This window comes from Manis javanica, chromosome 18 (assembly GCF_040802235.1).
Source record: "Manis javanica isolate MJ-LG chromosome 18, MJ_LKY, whole genome shotgun sequence".
NCBI classification, from domain to species: domain Eukaryota; kingdom Metazoa; phylum Chordata; class Mammalia; order Pholidota; family Manidae; genus Manis; species Manis javanica.
The window spans coordinates 8656039-8675449 of NC_133173.1; the positions used below are offsets into that span (position 1 = coordinate 8656039).

General features: G+C 51.5%; 1 protein-coding gene and 1 long non-coding RNA gene across 5 annotated transcripts in view; one reads left to right on the forward strand and one right to left on the reverse strand.

Moving 5' to 3' along the window:
• The window catches only part of LOC118968760 (uncharacterized), a 134303-nt gene that overhangs the window by 12320 nt on the left and 102572 nt on the right, over window positions 1-19411 (reverse strand). The gene's annotated exons all lie outside the window — the stretch shown is intronic.
• ST8SIA2 (ST8 alpha-N-acetyl-neuraminide alpha-2,8-sialyltransferase 2) overlaps window positions 3040-19411 on the forward strand; it is a 60441-nt gene continuing 44069 nt past the window's right edge. For all 4 annotated transcript variants that reach the window (XM_073227221.1, XM_073227220.1, XM_073227222.1 and 1 more), the window contains exon 1: window positions 3040-3295. In XM_073227221.1, the coding sequence (XP_073083322.1) occupies window positions 3198-3295 (98 nt within the window). In that variant the 5' untranslated portion in view covers window positions 3040-3197. The remainder of the gene's footprint in view (window positions 3296-19411) is intronic.

A 19411-nucleotide genomic window follows, 5' to 3' on the forward strand; every position in this document is an offset into this window, starting at 1 on the left:
ACAGGTTTGGGGTTTCCATGAATTGGTGGGGTCCCAACTTCCACAGTTGGCACTTGGAAGAAGCATGCCTTAGCCAGGGTCACAGATCAGAGAGGGCTACCCAGATGCTGGGTGTGACTCCACTGGGCCCCTTCAGGGCCCTTCAGAGCCCGTTCCTCTACGCCTCATTCATACATACTTCTAGGGTCTTATTAGTTCACTGAATAGATAATATATTCTATTAGTTTGAGTTAAAATGCTAACAGGTGGTAATGACTTTCGATTTGCAGCCACTGGCATATAACTCCTCTATTTCAACCCAAACAGTGAATGACTTAACCCAAAAAAGTGATCACTGGGAGACCTTCCAGTTTTTTGTATAAACCAAGGCAAGAAAAGGGACTTGCTTAAACAGAGGGGTCAGAAGAATGGCTGTGCCAAACGTGCGCCCATGTACCAGACTACCCAGCATCGGCAGACATGACACTGGCTGCTAATCTGATCATTTGTCCTCTTTTCAGATCCTGGAAACAAACCCAGTTTTCAGAGACGGCTGCAAGGGGCAGTGAACGTACAGAGTTCACTGTAAATGTAGCTGGCCCATGTGGATTCAAACCTAAGGGCTAACAGACAGACAACAGTCCATGGTCAACTACCACAAGGGTTCCTACTGCTCTCTGAGTAAAATCCCATCTCAGTGACTCTCAAGGCAGGGACAGCCTTGACATTACAAAGCTGCCTCTTTCCCAGCAAGTGTGCTCAAGGGGCATTGCTCTGTGGGGCTGGCTACAGGGATTTGTCTATCAGTTAGAACTGTTCTGCAAGTTTCCACTTTTTCTCTCTACTCACAAACACCCGTCACGAGTGAGTCCAAAGAAGGAAGGCTCTGAGCCTGGGATGATAACATGGATCACCTAACAGGAAACGGAAATAGCTCTGTTATAACAGTGTTTGCAGCAATGAACTTTACCTGACCTGGGATGAATTTAGGATCATGGCAATCTCTCCATGACATTCAGCATAATAAAGGGGGTGGGTGGCAGAGAAGCAGAGAACAGAGCAAAGAGAGACCAGCCAGTATCTTCGTGCTCTCTTGGGTGACTTTATGAATCACTTATAAGCTACACAGCAGACCACAGCTGTATTGTTGCTCACATCCCATAGCATAAGTGCCTCTGTCTTCCTCCTAAACGGTGAGCTGAATGAGGGCAGGAAATGTGAGTCTCCTTCCTTGTGTTATCTCTAGCCCCAGGTTCGGAAGCTGGCACACAGCAGGTGCTCAGTAATATTGCTGACGATGGATGAATGAATGAGAGACTGAAATATTGTACAGCATGTCAGGAACACCTGCTCTTACCTCTCCCTGTTCAGAATATCCCAATCATTCATCTCAGAAAAATGAGAATAAAGTGATAAATACAACTCCACACTCCTTCACCACCCATCAAGCAAAACAGAGGGAAAGATCAGAAAACTCGGCATCAGGATGGTGAGACCACAGGACCAGCCACCCTGATAGGAAACCCTCTTTGATGTCTGTTACCATCGCTACCACACAGGGAGGGGGCCAACAAGCATTGTGCTCACCATCAGAAGGGCACACCCCGGAAAAGTAGGCAGTATTCTGTAAAAGGAGTGGAGGTGCACGGGTTTTGTGAAGGGCTGGGAAAGAAAGAAAGTGTTGTCATGGGAATTAGTACACCCCTCCCCTCCTCTGGAGAAAAGACATCTGCCCCCCATGCTCAGAGCTTTCCTGTCTCTCTGTTGTGCTTCCTTCTCCAGCTCTCCAGTGAAGGGCACTCCTCCTGCAGGAGACAGCTTACCCTGGCTCCCGGGGTCAACAGCAGCTGTCCAGCAGGCCCCCAGCTGGAAGCTTCCCTCAGTCCTTCCTCCCTGCAAGGGGCCTGGCTCTACATGGGTAGCCCTGGGAGCTCAGCCCATCTGCCCTGCCCAGTGCTTCCTAGCAGTTAGGATATTCCATGTAGCTGCTACAAAAGGACTCTTTCCCCCCAACTCAAACCCCAAACACCCTTTCATAAATCAACTGATCATTTCTGAGAGGTCAAATTTTCTGATTTGAGGATTGTTACAATTAGCCCAAGGAAAAAAATGTACATAATTACCTAATTCCAGTAAAACTTAATGGGGCTCATCCCACCCCAGGATAGTGGTTGGTGCAAAATTTAATTTGAGTTAAATTGTCAAAGGCTGGGGAATCATAAAATATTCAGCATGGGGGGGCATTACCCCTTGTGGGAGCCATATTTTCTAGCAGGCCTGTAGATCAAGACAGGACGCTATTGATTTTGCAAGGAGAGGTCAAGAGCTGGGGAAAAGAAGCCCAGCCTAGGAGTCAGCCCCGCGAGGGCCCGGCACGGGGAGCGGACAGTTCTAGCCATGACTGTAGGACTTCAGGCAACTCCGGGAGACCCCCTCTCGCGTCTATCAGTGGGGACCAAGATGACTGCCGGGAGAGGATGGTTTGCCACGGGCGGGCATCTAGCCCACAAATTGCAGTACTGCATCTCTGGCCAAGTTGGCCAGTTTTGGATATTTCTTCCCTCCCCTTCTCCTAATTCTGTCAACTGCTGGAACATCTGCCTGGCTGAAACCGCCTCCTCGGCGCGCCGGGGGGCTGTCCCCAGGTGCTGGTCTTTGTGTCGGCAAAACTTTGCAAGAAAGCGAAGGCGCTGGACAAAGAGCGAGCGAGGGAAGGCGTTTGCCAGCCGGCGGGGCACGCGGAGCGGTGCGCGCTGTTCCTGGGCTCAGCCAGGTACCCGGACGCCGCGGTGCCCCGAGCCCAGCCTCCTTAGGCAGGAGTGGCAGGCTCCGGCCACATCCCAGCGCCCTCGCGAACTGAAAGAAGCCAGGCAGGAGAAGCAAAGGCGGGCGGCTGGCCGTTGGAGTTGATTAGGGTTGGAGAAGGCGAGCAGGGAGCGGAGCAAAGCTGTCAAACTGCGCGCGGAGCCCCGCGCTGGGCGGAGGGAGGAAGGGGAGGGGCGGGGCGGGGAGAGGCGGGGCGGGCGGGAGCCGGGAGGGAGCAAGCGGGCTGGCCGCGCCTGAGCAACCCCCGGCTGCCGCTGTCGCCACCGCCGCCGCCGGCCCGCGCCCGCCCGGAGCGCAGGGTGTCCGCCCCGCCGCGCGCCGCGCGCGGAGGCTCCAGCGTCTGCCCCGCTCCTCGCCCCGGCCGCGCGGGTCCCGGAGGGCGCGAGCCCACCATGCAGCTGCAGTTCCGGAGCTGGATGCTGGCTGCGCTCACGCTGCTCGTGGTCTTCCTCATCTTCGCAGACATCTCGGAGATCGAAGAAGAGATCGGGTAAATAGCTGCGCCCGGGCCCGCGCCGAGCCCCGGCGGGATCCCTCCCCTCCCGGGGCTCCACGCCCCACCGCACACACCCGCTTTGTGTGCGCCGCGCCTCCCTACCGCTCAGCTGGAGAGGCGGGTAAGGCTTGGCCCGGGGTGGCGGTGTCAGGGCACTGGGACCGTTTGGGGAGCGGAGGGTGGGGGCGCGGCTGCCGTGAGGTGTCCCCGGGCGGGGAGCCCCGGCAGCCTCCAGCGGGCCGGAGTCTGGGAGCAGACTCGCCCACCCTTCCCTCCTTTCCCCGCGTGTCCGCGCGCGATGTCGCGAGGGTCGAAGGAGGGCGCCGGGGAGTGTCTGGGGCGGGCGGAGGGGCCGAGAGTGGAGGAGGCAGGAGTTTCTTTGTCTCCGGCTCGGCCGCTTTTTCGCCTTGGCAAAGTGGGCAGGGGGCGCGCGGGGATCTCCGCGCTGGGGGAGGGGATCCCCGAGCTGGAGAGGAAGGTGGGGGCTTTGCACGCGCTCCCGGAAAGGGGAGTGTCCCCGGTACACACTGACAAGCACACGCGCCTCCCGCGGGCCCGGGAGCCCCGGCGTGGGGACGCGGACCGGCCCCGCGAGGGGCGGGGCGCGCAGGGCTGGGCCGAGATCCCCGCCCCCGCCTGGCTTTGGACGCTCAGCCTACCCCGCGGCGCCCCCTGCGCCCCCGGGTTCCGGTGAGCTCTTAGCGGGGAGACCTTTCGGGGAAGTCTACCCCGCCCGATGGTGTTCTGCGCCCCCAGGCGCACGGTCTTGCCCTTGGCTGTCTCCGGATCTCTCCAGAGGCCGGGCAGGACCGCAAGACCCTGCCCTGCAGCGGGACTTGCAGGAGTGCGCACTTGGGGCGCGGGACGCACCCGCCGCGGGTCCGGGAGGCTGAGACTCCCGCCCCGCCGGGCCGGCCCGGGCCCTTTCCCGCTCCGGCGCCACAAAGAGCCTCCGAACGGCGGTGGACAGGTGGGGAGGCAGCCGGGGTTCCGAGGGTCCCCGAGGAGAGCTTCCTGGCCCCAGGCAGGGAGAAGGCGAGGTCGCAGAGAGGGCGGGGACCCCTTCCTGTGCGGGGCCAGCTCTGAGCCAGACGCGTCGCGCGAGTCCCGCGCCGCGTGCGCCCCTCCTTTGTCCCGTTTGTTATTTCGTTTGTCGTAAGCGCGAGCAGAGGGCCCGCCACGCTGACTGACAGGTCTCCCAAAAGGGAAATGCCAGTCGCGGGCCCAGGTGCCAAGGCCCTAAGGACGCAAAGGTGGGGCAGGTGCCTCTTTCCGCTCTCTTCTCCCTGCCCATCTCGACAGCCCCCAGATTCCTTCTATTCGCGCCACCGCACTTCAAGAACCCCTCTTTCTGCCCCCTCTTCCTCCTCGGTTACCCCATGAGCTCTGAAAACTTTCATAAATGCTGCTCAGTTAATACACGATTTGTTCCCACGCGGAGATGGGGAAACACATAACTTTCCGTGGTTCTTCGCCTCAGAAATGTGGGTCTGAAAGAAAATCGGGGTGATGGAGGATGCGGTGGGGAGGGCCTCCCTTTCGGGTGCCCACTTCTTTTCCCAGATGTGGGCTCTGCCTGGCCCGGACCGCTTGCTCACCTTGACACGTGAGAGGGAAGGACTGACAGCTGCCCACTGCTCGCAGCGAAAACGTTCAAGGTGTTGCGCTTATTAGACACCCCTCCCTGTCCATTCACTGAACTTTTACAGAACACCTAACTTTTAATTTTTAAAATGCGATCAGGAAGTCATTTTATACATAATACTGCACTTTCCTGCCAAACGCATTGTAAAGCACTTGTCTTCCCACATCAGGTTGTTTCTACACGGTATCCAGGAATAAGCTCCATGACTGGGGCAAAGAAGAGCATTTCCATATATATTTACAACCCAGGGCTCTTATGCTATGGGTGTGTCCTCTAGGACCTGTTTCACTGGGGGTGCCTGCTTGGGCTGAACCTGGCAAAAACTGTCAAACAGTTCAAAAGTGTTATCTTCCTGTGACATTATCCTTCCCTCCCTGTGGCCCTGACCTCAGGCTGAACCTTGGCTTGACCTGTCCTGTTCCAGGCCGGAGATACCATCCCCCTCTTAGTCCCTCGCCAGTCTGCCCCACACCCTTAACTCAGAGGAGCGAAGGCATATCTGGGGTTTTCCATGGGGCTAGGGGAAGGATATGGGACGGAGGACAGGAATCCCAGCAGCTCTTATATCGGCTTACAAACCAGGTTTCAACTCAGTCGCTTATTGAATCCTCGGAACCACCCTCACTTTGAGTAGCCAGTCAGTGCCCAGTACAGTAAGGGCAGTGTTCTGCCCAGTGGCCAGTGAGGGGCACAGGAATAGTGCTCTGTCTTCCTCACCATATGCCTTCCCAGGAAACCTGGAATCACGTTCCAGATCATGGTGCCATTGTACCAGTCCTGCCCGCCCTTCCCCAACTTCATCTTGACCTGTGCTAAGGAAGATTGCAAATACCTGCCTGTGTCAATCCCTGGGACAAACAATGGTCCTGTAAAATGATGGCTCTTTCTGCAAGGTGATGAACAGTAGGACCCTGTGATCTGTTATGAGGGAATGAAGGAGTCTCTTTTTGGAGTGAATTTTCCAAGGATTAAGGAATGAGATGTGAGAGAGGAAAGAGAATTACATGTGTATTCTCTGGAGGAACAAAACTGAGACACACTTTTCTTAAGCCCTTGATTCCCTTTCTTATAAAATGAGGTTGTGGATGTGGTCTCAGAGGTCGTGCCCTGCCCAAGGAGCCAGTGTAACAGATTGTGAGGGGCAGGACTTTATTCCAGGGACGTTTTCTGAGAGACATGTCTCTTTTCCTAAGTGATAATTTTCAAAGTTCCATTTCTTGCTTGCTGGTGGAAATGCCTCCCCGGAGCTGATGAGAAAAGGAAATGTAGAAAGATGAGCTCTCTGCAGTGCACTCAGTGAATTAGATTCTCCATCGGACTTGGCTGGAACCCCCATCAACTCCTGTAGTCCCTCAGATTTTAGAGTCGATTAGACCAAGCTATAAGCTGAAATCTTTTTCTCATTGTCCCCTGAACTTTAGTCTGGAGTGTAACCTCCAAGAGATGGGTGAGGCATGGCTGTCTTGCCCACCACAGTGCCCAAAGACCTGGGCACACAGAAGGCATTCAATAAATGTCTGTTGGGTGAATGTCCTTCCTGGGACTGGCACACATGGCATCCCTGGGCAAGGATGACACTCACAGAGCCTTGGGATGGGAAGGGGGGATGGAGCTCCCCCTAAGAAACCTCCTCTCTTTTTTACAATTAGGGTATATTTGACCCTGAGAAGCAGCATCCCTGACCCAAGGTGACACCCTGGCTGGTTAAGGATGGCAGGGCTGCTCCACACCCAGTGCCCTCGTCCACCAGGGAGCTCCTCTACTCATAAAAGAGTTAAAGGCCTCTGGCTGAAGAGTAGGTAACTAGCAATAATAAGAGTAATCATTATAATGATGAAGATGAAAATGATGATGGTCTTTAGCACTTATTGATTAATTGAGTGCTTGCTATGAGCCAAAAGCTGTTCCAAGTGCTTTATAGACATTAACACCTGCCATCCTCGTGGCAGCCCAGTGGTCACCTACCACTGGCATCAAGAGCTATTATTTGTTGAGCTCTGTGTGTCAGACACTGGTCCAACTGCTTTAAAGCACTAGTTCACTCAATCCTTCCTGCACCTCTCTACGCTAACTACTGTGGCGACCTCCAGCTATCACTGAGGAAGCTAAGGCTCAGAGAGGTTATATTCCAAGTCCTAAAGCAAGTGACCCTAGTTCTATGAGAAGGCAAAGCCCGTGCTCTGGAAGCCATCCCCCCGACCCCCACCACTGGGCTAGATTGCCCTGTCCTCTGGGTTCTTTCCCCCTGAGGTGATATCATGGAACAGCTCTCACAATCGGCCTTCCCAACTCATTGCCCAGGACTCTTCCAAAGGCCCAGAGTTTTCCTAAGAACCTGGTCTTAGTAGTTTTCCCCTCAACAGTTTAGAAAGAGGGAAGGTGAATGGTGAGTCCCGAAGAAAGACTCAGGGCTTGTCTCCTGAAATGTCCGTCTGGTCCGGTCAAGTTCAGTCTGATGCCCTGGAATGAACCATGACGGAATGGCACTATCCCCTGGCTCACCAGACAAGCTCCGCTGCGAGGGGCATGAACCTTCCAGATGCACAAGTAGGGCCTTGGGCTTCTAAAGGAGGGAAAACTCCCCGTCCATTGCAAAGCTGATTCTGATGTCCGTTGGGTGGGCCTGCCCACTTCTACATGCCATAGGATTGGGCATCCAGGGTCTGGAGCAGGGTGAGCGGAAATATATTCAACAGCTGGTCCCTCTTGGGCACTGACCTGTGAGCGTGGACACATGAGTGGTCAGAACCAATGCCATGCAGTACACTGCGACCAGGGGTCCTAGTGGACCCCAGCCAAAGATCAGGCCCTGTCTGGGAAAGCAACAGACACGGGGAACTAGCTTTGGTCATCAGCTGTGACTAGATCTGTCAGCAGACAGCAGCAACTGCCCTCAGCTCGGTGGGGTGAGGCACACCTTCTAGTGGATGAGTCCGGGTGGATGTGAATGAGCAGTTTCCGGCCAGACCTTCTGGAAGGGGCATATGTACTTGCTCAAGGTGATGCACTTTTTTTTTTAAAGCCCATTCTTCTCCCCAATCCTGGTGTGCTTCACTTAAGTAGAAGCATGATTGGAGGATAAAATGGGCAAGAAAGCAGCTGTGTTTTTTAACTCACTTGCTCCAAGTCCTTGCTGCCAACTGTCCCTAGCATCAAATTTAAATCGTAAATAGATATCCATCTTAGAAACCGGTGCACCACTCAGGCCCTCTTTCCCCTTGTAAAGTAGGGTTGCTAGGTTTTAAAATTGTTTAGGTTTTACAAATTGAGGATGTTGTAAATTGCAGATTATAAATACTTATTGGAGAGAGTGGAAGTCTATAAAGCCCCCCAGTGCCTTTAGCACAGTGTACAAGGTAACGCGTGATCTGGCATCTGCCTCCTGCTCCAGTCTCCCTGGGCTCCAGCCATTCTGCATTGCTCACAGTCCCCTGGAATGAACCGTGACTTCATGCCCTCTGTCCTTGCATGCATTCTTTCCCCTTTCTGGGAAAACCTCCTTGCACACACTATCCTCCCTGACTTCCACCCCACACTCGTCCCTCCCCTGACTCCTCCCTCAAGGCTAAGGTCAGGTATTAGCATCTTTGCAGAGCATGTTGGGACCTCAGACCCCTGCCAGAGGTAGCTGCTCCTCTTGTGTGTACACTCAGCATGCACTTGTGCCAATATTCTACGGAGAGGGACGCATCAATTAGATGTTTCATATATCCCTGACCCCTGGTGATAAGTGTGTGGTTTAGTATGTAAAGCCCTTAAAATATTTTTTTGGATGAATGAACTCAGGCCTAGGACATGGCAAAAATAAGCAATCAGTCTTTCTGCCCCCAAATGTATACACTATTCTAATAACAATTAAACACCCTCTGCTTGCTCAGAGAGCTCACTGCTTTTCGCAGCATATGTATCCACAATGGAGAGCAGAGCCAGGTTAAAGGCATCGTTCATCGTTCTGGAATGTTGGGGCTGCACCCTGAAAATGAAAGGCCCTCTCTGGTTTGCAGAAGAGGAGGACGCAGTGGGACGTTTCCTACTGCCAGTTCAGATAAAAGCCAGAGATGTAGACCCCCTCCTCCAAGCCGCTTTTCAGCTCCTTATTCTCCGGAGAGCCCTTTCTAGCCCTGCCACTGCCAGTACTGCCCCCGGCCACCACCCTTCTGCCTGGGGAGGACATGCCAGCTCTGCCCATCTGTATCACCTGAATGGCTTCCATACTGACCTGAAGAGCAGCTGCACTTGGAGCCAGCTGTATCCCTCCAAAAGGCTGGTCCCCAGAAAGGGTGCTGGAAGTTGTATGTTTGAAACATTAAGGGAATAAGAAATGTGTGGTCAGATCGATGTGGGTTATTGCCAGGACTTTTTGATGAAGCGGCGTAGGTGGTGTTTTGATTCTCAAACACTGGCCAAACCAGGCAGTCGTGATGGGTAAGTCAAGACTTATGGCGGACGTGTGGACCCCAGATAAGCTCCAGAGCTTCCTGTCTCTCGGCTCTCTCAAGTCAAACCGGGTCGGAGAGACAGACGGAAAGGTACAGTGAAAAGCCCGAGGTTGGGGAGAGGACCGAGAACCCCACCAGAGGGGTGCCAGGCGGCTGTCTCCTGCCAGGGAGTGGGGTCCATCTCCCCAAGAGAAGCCCAGGGTGGGACACTTAGTCTGTGTGCAGGGAAACTGTCCCCAGTCTCTGAATGACTGCCGGTCTGGGGCTTGTCCTTAAGTGTTGAGATTAGTCACGCTCCAGGGTGGCAGCTGGGCTGGTTTTAAATTCTCTCCAGTCGCCCGCAATTCGTCACTCGGCTAGGAAGCCGCCAGTGTCCTGACGGGACCTGTTTGTCCCAGCGCTTTCTCAGCTTCAGCTGTCACAGACTTCGCAGTGGCAAAGGAATGGCTCCAACTGGAGGGAGAGCAGCAGCCCTGACAAGCAGTGTGTCTGTGTTACACGTCGTCAGGGAGCAGCTCCTCCCAACGCTTGTACACTTGGGATCCTGATTCACTGCTCTTGGAAATCCAGCGCCCGCCTTGTGTGGGAGTGTGTGTCAGAGTTCCACGGTCCGTCTGCGAGAAGGAAGCTGCCACTGTCAAAGAGTTTCCCAAGCACTTTTTCTTGTTATTATTGGAGGAACACAGGGGCCCTTGGCTCTGCTTTCTGGTCCCTTTTTAAGGCTCAGGGCTTCAATTTCTACCCACCCCCCACCCAACCGCCGTAGCCTCTTAGTCCACAGCTGGGAGTCGAAATGACCCTCGGGTTGATGGTTCCCACACGCTGATCCACAGATGGGTGGTGACCCAAAAGGAGACAGAGAAGAAAAATTAACAATGAAAAGCACAGTGTAGCCCATAGCGATTATGTTAATTTCAAGTTGTCAGCCGTCATTCCGGAGACCTCTTCTGTGTTCTGAGACCATCTTTTTCTCTTCTGGGAATTCTGATGTCTTCTCTCCCCTGAAAGGGTGAGAGAAGAGAGTAGCTGTGACGGTCCTCCTCAGCTGAAGGAGTTGGCAAACCTCTGACTCACCAGCCCTGACTGTGGGGCAATGTTCCTGATCCCTGAAATCCAATAGTCTGGAGTCTGAGTTTACCTTGAGGAGTAAATGGAGGGGATTGCTTCTGGAAACTGCCTCTTTCCTCGCACATCTTTTCCCTGTGGAAGCTGATGCCTGCAGAAAATTACAACTGCTGTTTTTTGCAGGTCTGCTGTGTGCCTAAGAGCTTTAGCTATATTTGCACTGGTAATCTTCCCGACAACCCTGTGACGTCTGTGTCATTGTTGTGTCCATTTAACAGATGAGGACACTGAGGCATAGCGCAGTTAAATAACTTGGCCAGAGTCACACAGCTAAAAAGTTACAGAGCTGGAATTTGAACCCAGGCTCCAGGCAAGAAGGAGAACTGTCTGGAAATGATGTAGCAAATGATATCCAGTTGGGAAAATATGCATGCTTCCATTTCCAAAGGATAAAGCTCAGAAACACAAAGTTCTGTGGGGAGCGAAGCCTGGCAAGCAGCAACTCTGGAAGGGACCTTGGGGACAGCGTGCTAGAGCTGGGGCTGGGGCAGACTGTGGTGGCCCGAGGAGCAATACAGTTTAGGTTGCTGGCTCTAAGTCAGCCTGCCGTGGGGTGGTGCCCCCACTCCCTCTCTGCCCTTGCTCTGCCCTCTCCCGCAGCCACCTCCTTTACCCACTGAGCCTCACCAGAATGGCTCAGGAGCATAGCATTTGTTTGACCACCTCATTACCGAGGAGAGAGATACGCGCACTAAAGAAAGAGGAAAGCAACAGGAATGGTTACAGCCTGGAGGAGTTCTTGCCTGGGGAAAGACAGAAGGGCTCGTGCCATCCGCTTCCTCAGGCCGGGTGGAGCTGGTGAGGAAGAAAGGATGCTGGCAGGGAGGTGACAGGTGATGAGGAGATCATATCTGCCCAAAGAGCCCCATTTCCTGGGGGCTAATACTGCTCCCACCATTCTGCTGAGAGGTCTGTAGACCACTCACTTAATCCTCACGACCTCCCTGGTTGCCCATTTGCAGATGAGAAAACACAGGCCCAGTGAGGTTCCAGGACTTACCAAGGTCACACAGCTAGGAAACAGGGGCTGGGATGCCAACCGGGTTTGCCTGGTTCCACAGCCCACACTTTACTTAGCTACTTTTATATACTGGGATTACCGGCTGCCTGTGACTCCTCCCGCCACCCTGGGCCTCTGACACTCTCAGTCCCATCTTCTGTACCACACAGCTTGTAAAGGGAAGCTGCCACCACGTGAGACCTTCAGAAAGACTCACGGAAGGTGAGATGGACCTCCAAAGCACAATGGCAGCCATCCACTTGAGCACGGCATTGCAGTGGATGTTAGCAGGGGGTGCCCCCACTTGGGCTCTGCTTGGTGGCGGGTGGGCCTTGTTGTCAGGTTCCCCATCTCCAGTTTCTAGAACAAGAACACCAGCTGCACTCCAAGAAGTGATACCCAGGATTACCTCACCCCATTTTTCTTGGTAAATACCAGCATGGCTTAAATAATGAAGGGGGGAGGCGATATCCAGAGAAAATGAGTTGGTAAACTGATAAGAAAGTGACTTTTGTCGGCTGTTCCTCTATAAGCAGCCAAGCCCCTCCTACTGCAACTCTGAAGCTCCTGAAACTTGGAATTGACGCTAAGTGGACTCTGTGGGATGTCTGGACTGTACCCTAATCAATAGGTTTGGTTCCCAGGAGAAGCAAAGAGAATGGCAACAGGGAGACCCCCAGTGGAGCGTCCATTCGGGCCTGGGCAGGGAGCCCCTTCGGCCACTGTCATGGGGACGGCAGCACACTGACAAACAGCCTCGCCTGGACTCATGATGGTCCAGCCTTGGGGTGGAGCCGGCTGAAGCTCTTCAGCCCCTTCCCCAGCCTGCCTGGTGCCAACCACCAGAACCCTGACCTGGCAGTGTCAGAATGACTGTCTTAGTTCATCATAAATCTCTCCCAGCTGCCAACCTGAGCCACAGTGCGAAGACTGAGGCGCTGATCTCTGGTGAAATACTTACTACCTGCGTGACCTCAGACAGGTGGCCTCACCTCTCTGAGCCTCGGTTTCTTAATCTAAAGAAACGGGCTTAATAATACCCACCTCACAATGTTCAGAGGATTAAATAAAACACAAATTAGGAGAATGCACAATGGTGCAGCTGTCATGAAAAACGATATGGCAGTTCCTCGAAAAATTAAACATAGAATTACCATATGATCTGGCAGTTCCGCTTCTGCATATGTACCCAAAAGAATTGAAAGCAGGGCCTCAAACAGATATTTGTGCCTTCATGTTCATACTAGTATTATTTGCAATAGCTACAAGATAACCATTAGTGGAAGAGCAAATAAGCAAAATGTGCTATATACATACAGTGGGGTGTATACATAACTCAGTCTTCAAAAAAAAGAAATTCTGACACATGCTTCAGGAGATGAACTTGAGGACATTATGCCAAGTGAAATAAAGCACTCACAAAAGGACTGTATGATTCCAGGTACATGAGGAACCTAGAATAATCAAATTTGTGGAGACGGGAAGGTGGAGGAATGAATGGGGAATTACTATTAGTGGGTACAGTTTCAGTTTTGCAGGATGCAAAGAATTCTGGAGATGGGTTGCACAAGAATAAGAATGTACTTAATGCTACTGAACTGTATGGTTAAAAATGGTTAAGATGGCAGATTTTATGTTATGTGTACTTTGCCACTATTAAAAACACATGCACACAAATGTGAACAGCCAAATGAATGCCTGGCAGGTGTTCAAGATGTGGTTTATTTTAAGAGAGTAGTGGTATTAACAAAGCAACATCAATGTATTATTTAATTCAAAAAACAATAGAGTAGCAAAAACCGTGGTGGTGAGGGAGTAGAGAAAGAAGAGGAAAGGACACAGATCTAGAATTAGAGAAATACAAACCACTTTTTGTTAGGAGTGTTATCTGGGCACGCTTACTGGGAGGGGCCCAAATACCCAACACCTGGAATTTACGATTGGGGAATGTGAAAACACATTTTTGTGTGTGTATTCTGTGAATACAGTTGGCCTGCCTGCCTGTCCAAATTCAGGCAGGAGGGGCCAGTAAGGTCTCTGGTAAAAGCCTAAACTGCATGGAAGGCACAGAATGGGAGGGTGGGCAGCCAGCAAGTGTGCACACAGCCCAAACCACCCTCCCTCCCAGATCCAGGTTTACTTACCTCTCCTTTTTTTCACAGCCCCTTTCCTTACCACCTGCATGGGGTAGCCTCATTTAGTGTTTTAGGCTCAAGAGTGAATATGAAAAGAAAATAGAGTCCCCAAATGCTGACCCCCAGAGATATGGCTCCTGCTGGGCTGGGACGAGCTGTGGTACAGCTGTCTCTTCCCTTTTAGGCTCATGTCACACAATTCCCATAAGACAAGAGAACAAGCCTGTGGATTCCAGGGGCAGGAAGTGCCAAAGGTGTGGTTCTGCATCACCTGAGCATCAAGAGAAACGGGGCTGACCCGACTCCAGAGATTCTAATTCAGCAGGTCTCGGGTGAGGCTAAAGAATTCACATCTCAAACAAGTTGCAGGGGATGCTGATAACTTAGGTCGTAGGCCACAGCCCTGTCATTTCACTTGAAGAGTGGGCCTCAGAGCAGCCCCATGGGCATCTTACAGAGTTTGGGTAGCAATGCAAAGACCTAATGAAATCAGATTTGCATTGTACGTAACCAGAACCCAGGTAATTTGTATGTGCATTCCTTTCACTGCTGTAAATAACTGGTTTCCCAGCCTTCGCCAGAGCCCCAGCCCAGGGTAGTGCCCTTGGCCCATCAACTAGGGGAAACTTGTCTAAGGATCCATGTTGCCCATCACGGAGTTGGCCTAGAGTAACCCCCAAATAGATCTCAGGAAAAATTAATAATTATTATCATTATTATTATTATTATTACAGCCACTTGTGGATGCCTGTGTATATATCAGGAGTGTTTCATACATTATTTCACACATTTATCAAAAATCCCTGCACAACCCATTTTATGGAGAAGTAAACTGATACTCAGGTACTGTAAGTATTAAATAAACACAGAAAAAAGAACTGAATTCTATCGCAGTCTAGCTGGCCACCTCCAGGGTGCTAGGGACTTAGCCCCAGGGGTTAGCCTGCTTCTCTCCCTCTGTCCCTCCCCCAGATGAGGCCCAAGACATGAGGTAAGGCAAGGAGAAATCCTAACCAAGGGTTGAATTGATTTATTAAATGAGTGTAAAGAGGCTGCAATGTATCTGTGCCAGAAACAGCCTTGACTCTGGACTGGAGCACATGGTTGAAATTTCCAGAGAAGCTAGATAACAAAGCAGTACTCAGCAAGGTCATTAAGCCCCCTCAAGAGTTTGGCTAGGATGTGATCATTCACACAGCAAACAGCCGCACTTTACAGTTGGCATGTGCAATAATAGTCCCCGAGGGTTCTTGGGGCTCCTGACTGGTTTTGGTGGCCTGCCCTGCCAGCAATCGAACTCCCAACTGTGCTCTCAGATATAAAAAGCAAAGGAATTAAACAGGGGGAGTCCTCTAGGGGCAATCGAGGGCAAGTATAGGGGACCCTTTTAGAACTAATCTGCTCCTTCAGATAAAGACAGCCGCCAGGCAGGCTGGAAGTCAAGAATTTAATTGTATTTATTTATGCCATTACTTTCTATTTAGGGCAAGGGATATTGGTATTCTATTTATGGAAGTGATGTAAAGATTCCTTTTATGATAAATTCCTTTAAGTTTTTAAGTGCATGGATTTAAAGAAAAGCATCAAGTCAATAAAGTGGAGTTAGCAAACCACATTAAGGCAGACGTGCGAAATGACTGACACATACACTGGCCTTCCCCCTCCCCGTGGCCATCACCTGCCCACTTGGGAGCAAAGCCATGACTGCTTCTTGCAGAAGTTCTATATAGAGTGAGTGAGTTAATATTCTCAAAAAGTACCTAGTTACAGATAAAAACAATTTCTCCCCATCTCTGGGAAATTGCCCGGTGCAAACAATAAGAGTCCTCCAGTGAAACAATCATGTGGGTGACTCAGAAGGCAAGGATAATTTAGGCCCAAGAGGCCCCCAGCTCCCCAGCAACACCACAAGGTCAGACCCCCATCTGACAGTCTTCTGGCACACGCCCCTTCTCGTTTCATCACCCCTCACACTTGCATTTCTCGCGATGTGCCTGTCTTGCCTGCTAGACTGTAACCCCGGGAGGGCCAGGACCTTTCAGATCTGTGCTGCATGGTACTTCCAGCTCCTTGCACGGTGCCTGGCAGAGAGCAAGTGCCAGTTTGGAAAACAAAGGAAGAAAAGGCAGGGGGTACAGGAAGGAGGGAATTCATTTCTTGAGGCTCAGAAAGATCTGCATTCTGAGATCATTTATATATTTCCTTCCATGGCCAAAGGAGAGAAAAATGTAGATGGTTATCTGAGCTCCCCATGTAATTGTCTGATTTGAAATCCATGGAGCTCCATTTCATTCATAGATGAATCCCACTTTCCTTTGTCCCAGTTCCATGAAGAAAGACCAGCCCACTGTTAAAGTCAGTATTCCTAGCAGGGTGGTTCACAGTTCTATGCAAGCTCTGGGGCCTGGTACAGAGAGACCAGAGGACTGGAGGGATGTGGCCAGACTTAGGAATCAGGCAAGCTGGCTCCTGGCAGGCTGAGATCAAGCTGATAACAGGGAGATTAATAAGAGTCTGCAACCTCCTCAAATCAATGCTGGTCTGGCTGGCTTAATGGCACCTAATCTTACCTTTTGAAGCTGGACCGTTTGGGAGTGGAGATCAATTGAGATGAGATAAAGTAAAATGTGTTGACTTCTGGATTTTAGTCTTCATCAGAGCCCCATTGTGTAGTGTTGTTTTTATTTTCTGTCTTGGAAGTAGGTGGAGATTAACCACTGGAGAGGGTTGTTCCGCCTGAACTAGGTGGTGGTGTATTCACTTTTGTTATTTTGTGATTATTTCTCATCTTTCACAAGATGATTCTCCACAAGGGCAGATCCATTTCTGCCCCGTTCATCTTCATATGCCCAGGGCACGGCACCAGGTAAATGATCAGTTACTATTTCTAAAATGCAGCATTTTAGCATCACCAGCACACACTGTCTGCCATGGGCCAGTCTGCTGGGAAAGCCCATCTGTCCCCGATGAGGTGCAGAAACAGCAGCCTTGCAAGACCCTCGCAACACCCCTGGAGAAAAGCTTCACGATGGCTTCCTGGTACCTGGTTTCTGGGATAGTTACTGTGAGCATTGTGCAATCGTCAGCAAGCTGTGTGAGAAAAATGCATCCGGTTCACTAATCACAGGCACTCCCAAGCCCCTTGTGAGGTGCCCGTGACCTGCAGAGATGAACCCAGCACACAGAAAGTACTCAAGGAGTTTGTGGGCTGCTGTGGGAAAGCATCTTAATGGGAGATATAGCTGGTATGAATGAACATTCAAGTCTGGGCTTTGATTGTGGCCCTGCCACCAGTAGGCCAGGACCTTACGGGCAGCCCCAAACTCTCCGGACCCCAATTTCCCCATCTGTCAAATAAGAGTTAGACTAACCCACAGGTTTTCCCTAACTCTAAATGTCACAACTGGGTGCCTCCCTTAATGAGTTTCCTTGTTAAACGGAGCCCAGACTCACTAGAAATAGATCCTTTAGCTAGGCTTCAAATTGTTGCCCTGAAATTTTAGAGCAAGGCAATAAATAGGTGCTGATCTATTTTCACCCACCACCTGCTCTACATTAAAAAGAAAAAAAGTCCACGATAAGAGGAGAGGAAGGCAAACTAACATACTGAGCTTCTGCTCCGTGCCAGGCGTCCCAAAGGACAATTTCACATCTCAGCAGGACGTCTGGATAAACTTGTACAATAGGTTTGATAGCATCATTATTCCCCCACCTCTCAGTACCACTTGGAGAATCATTATATTACAGCAGGACCGGTGTTCAAAATAAATCATGCTTGATATACTGTGCTTCAGAAAAGTACGTGCACGTGTGTAATAAAATAGAGAGGAGCTTTTATCAAACAGAGCTAAGTTGGGGGACTTTGGAAACCTTCTTCCTTCGATTATCAGGAAGATCCATGATCCCCAACAAGCATCTTGTCTGTGCCCTACGGCAGCCTAGCGGCGGCCCCTGTCCCCAGGGTGAGCCCTGCCATGGAATAAATGCAAAAATGACGACATCGCTAATGGTACTGATGGTTCCTACAGTAGGAGCTCCAACGAGAGGGGTCCCCACAAAGGGCTGGAGACAAGAGAGACATGTCCTGGAGGAGGAGGGATTGGGATAGGACTCATAGGAAGCAGCCGAGGACAAAGAATGAAGTTGGTGATCCACACGGGAGCACAGCCCACACAGTAACTCTCCCAGAAACCAGGTACCAGGAAGCCATCGCGAAGCTTTTCTCCAGGGGTGTTGCGAGGGTCTTGCAAGGCTGCTGTTTCTGCACCTAATCAGGGACAGATGGGCTTTCCCAGCAGACTGGCCCATGGCAGACAGTGCATGGCAGACAGTGCATGACAGTGCATGGTGGTGATGCTAAAATGCTGCATATTAGACATAGTAACTGATCATTTACCTGGTGCCATGCCCTGGGCATACGAAGATGAATGGGACAGAAATGGATCTGCCCTTGTGGAGAATCATCTCGTGAAAGATGAGAAATAATCACAAGGAAGGTACGAGTGCTCAAGGAACTGTTCCTACCTTTGTCGCTTGGCCAGAGTGGGGGCTTCGGGAGTCCCTGGAGGTGGAGGAAAATCAGGCCTATAGGACAGAGAGCAGACCTGTTCAGGGGCTGAGGAGACCACACTTGATTCCTTAGGGGTTGCTTTGGTTTAACCTGGGGTCCAGAGACCTCTGAAGAGTCTGCGATGGGTTTCAGGAAATCCACAAACCTCTTGAAATTTTAGACATTTTTCTGGGCAAAGCATCCATACTTTTTAAAGGATTCTGAAAAGGATCCGCAAAGGCTCAGAAGGAGCTGGTATGGACCGTTGGGACCCTTGAAGGGGTTTGGACAGGAAGTGGGCAGACAATGTATAAGTTGCTCAGAGAGGGGAGACGGCCCAGGTCATTTACAGCTGCGGCAGTGCGGGTACAGGCTGGGGGTGTACAGATGGTAAGGAAGTGAGAGTTAGGGAGTCGTGGCTACAGAAAAGAGATGGCAGCACTCTGGGGGCAGTCAGTGACAATGGCTGAGCCCAGGGTGGGTGTTGGACGCCAAAGGGGAAGCTGTCTTATGGTCCAATGGTGAGTCTGGCTTTAAACATGATTTTAAGAGGATGGAGTTCATCTACGTGGGAATGAAGACATTTAAGAGTCATTGCCTCACCACTATTCCAGCAGGGGACCTGCGAGGCCAGCCTGCCCATTCCCCTTTATTTTCCAGGTGTGGCGACCAAGGCCCTGAGAGAGGGAGGGACTGGTTCATGGTCACCTAGATGGTGGGCGACTAGGGACCAAACCATAGGAGAATAATACTTAGGAGGCCTGGAGAAGCAAATCGGAAGCCATCTGTGGGGAGACAGTAGTTGAAGCCACGAGTGTAGATGAAATCCCTAGAGGAAGCCCTGGTCCTTGCCTTCATTTAGAGAGTCAGGAGGGGAAACTAAGGTAGCAAAGACCCCGGAGGATGGAGAGGTGAGAGGGGAACCAGGAGACCAAAGCAGTGGGCAGGAGAGGCGGGTAAGGGTGAGGGTGCTCACGGCCACTGGGCTCGGTCATCAGCGCATCCCTGATGACGCTGGAGAGACCTCCTTCCTTAGAACAGTGAGGGGTCCCTGATTAAAGGGGGGCTGTGATTACAGTCTAGCCCGGTGAGAGGTTTGAGAGGGGAGGAGAAGCAGGTCAGGGAGGGGACATCTCAGGCAGGAGAATATTCGAGAAAGGAAAGTGTGTATTTGCAAAAATAAAGAAACAAAGAGGGGAGAGAAAGAAAGAAGAGGA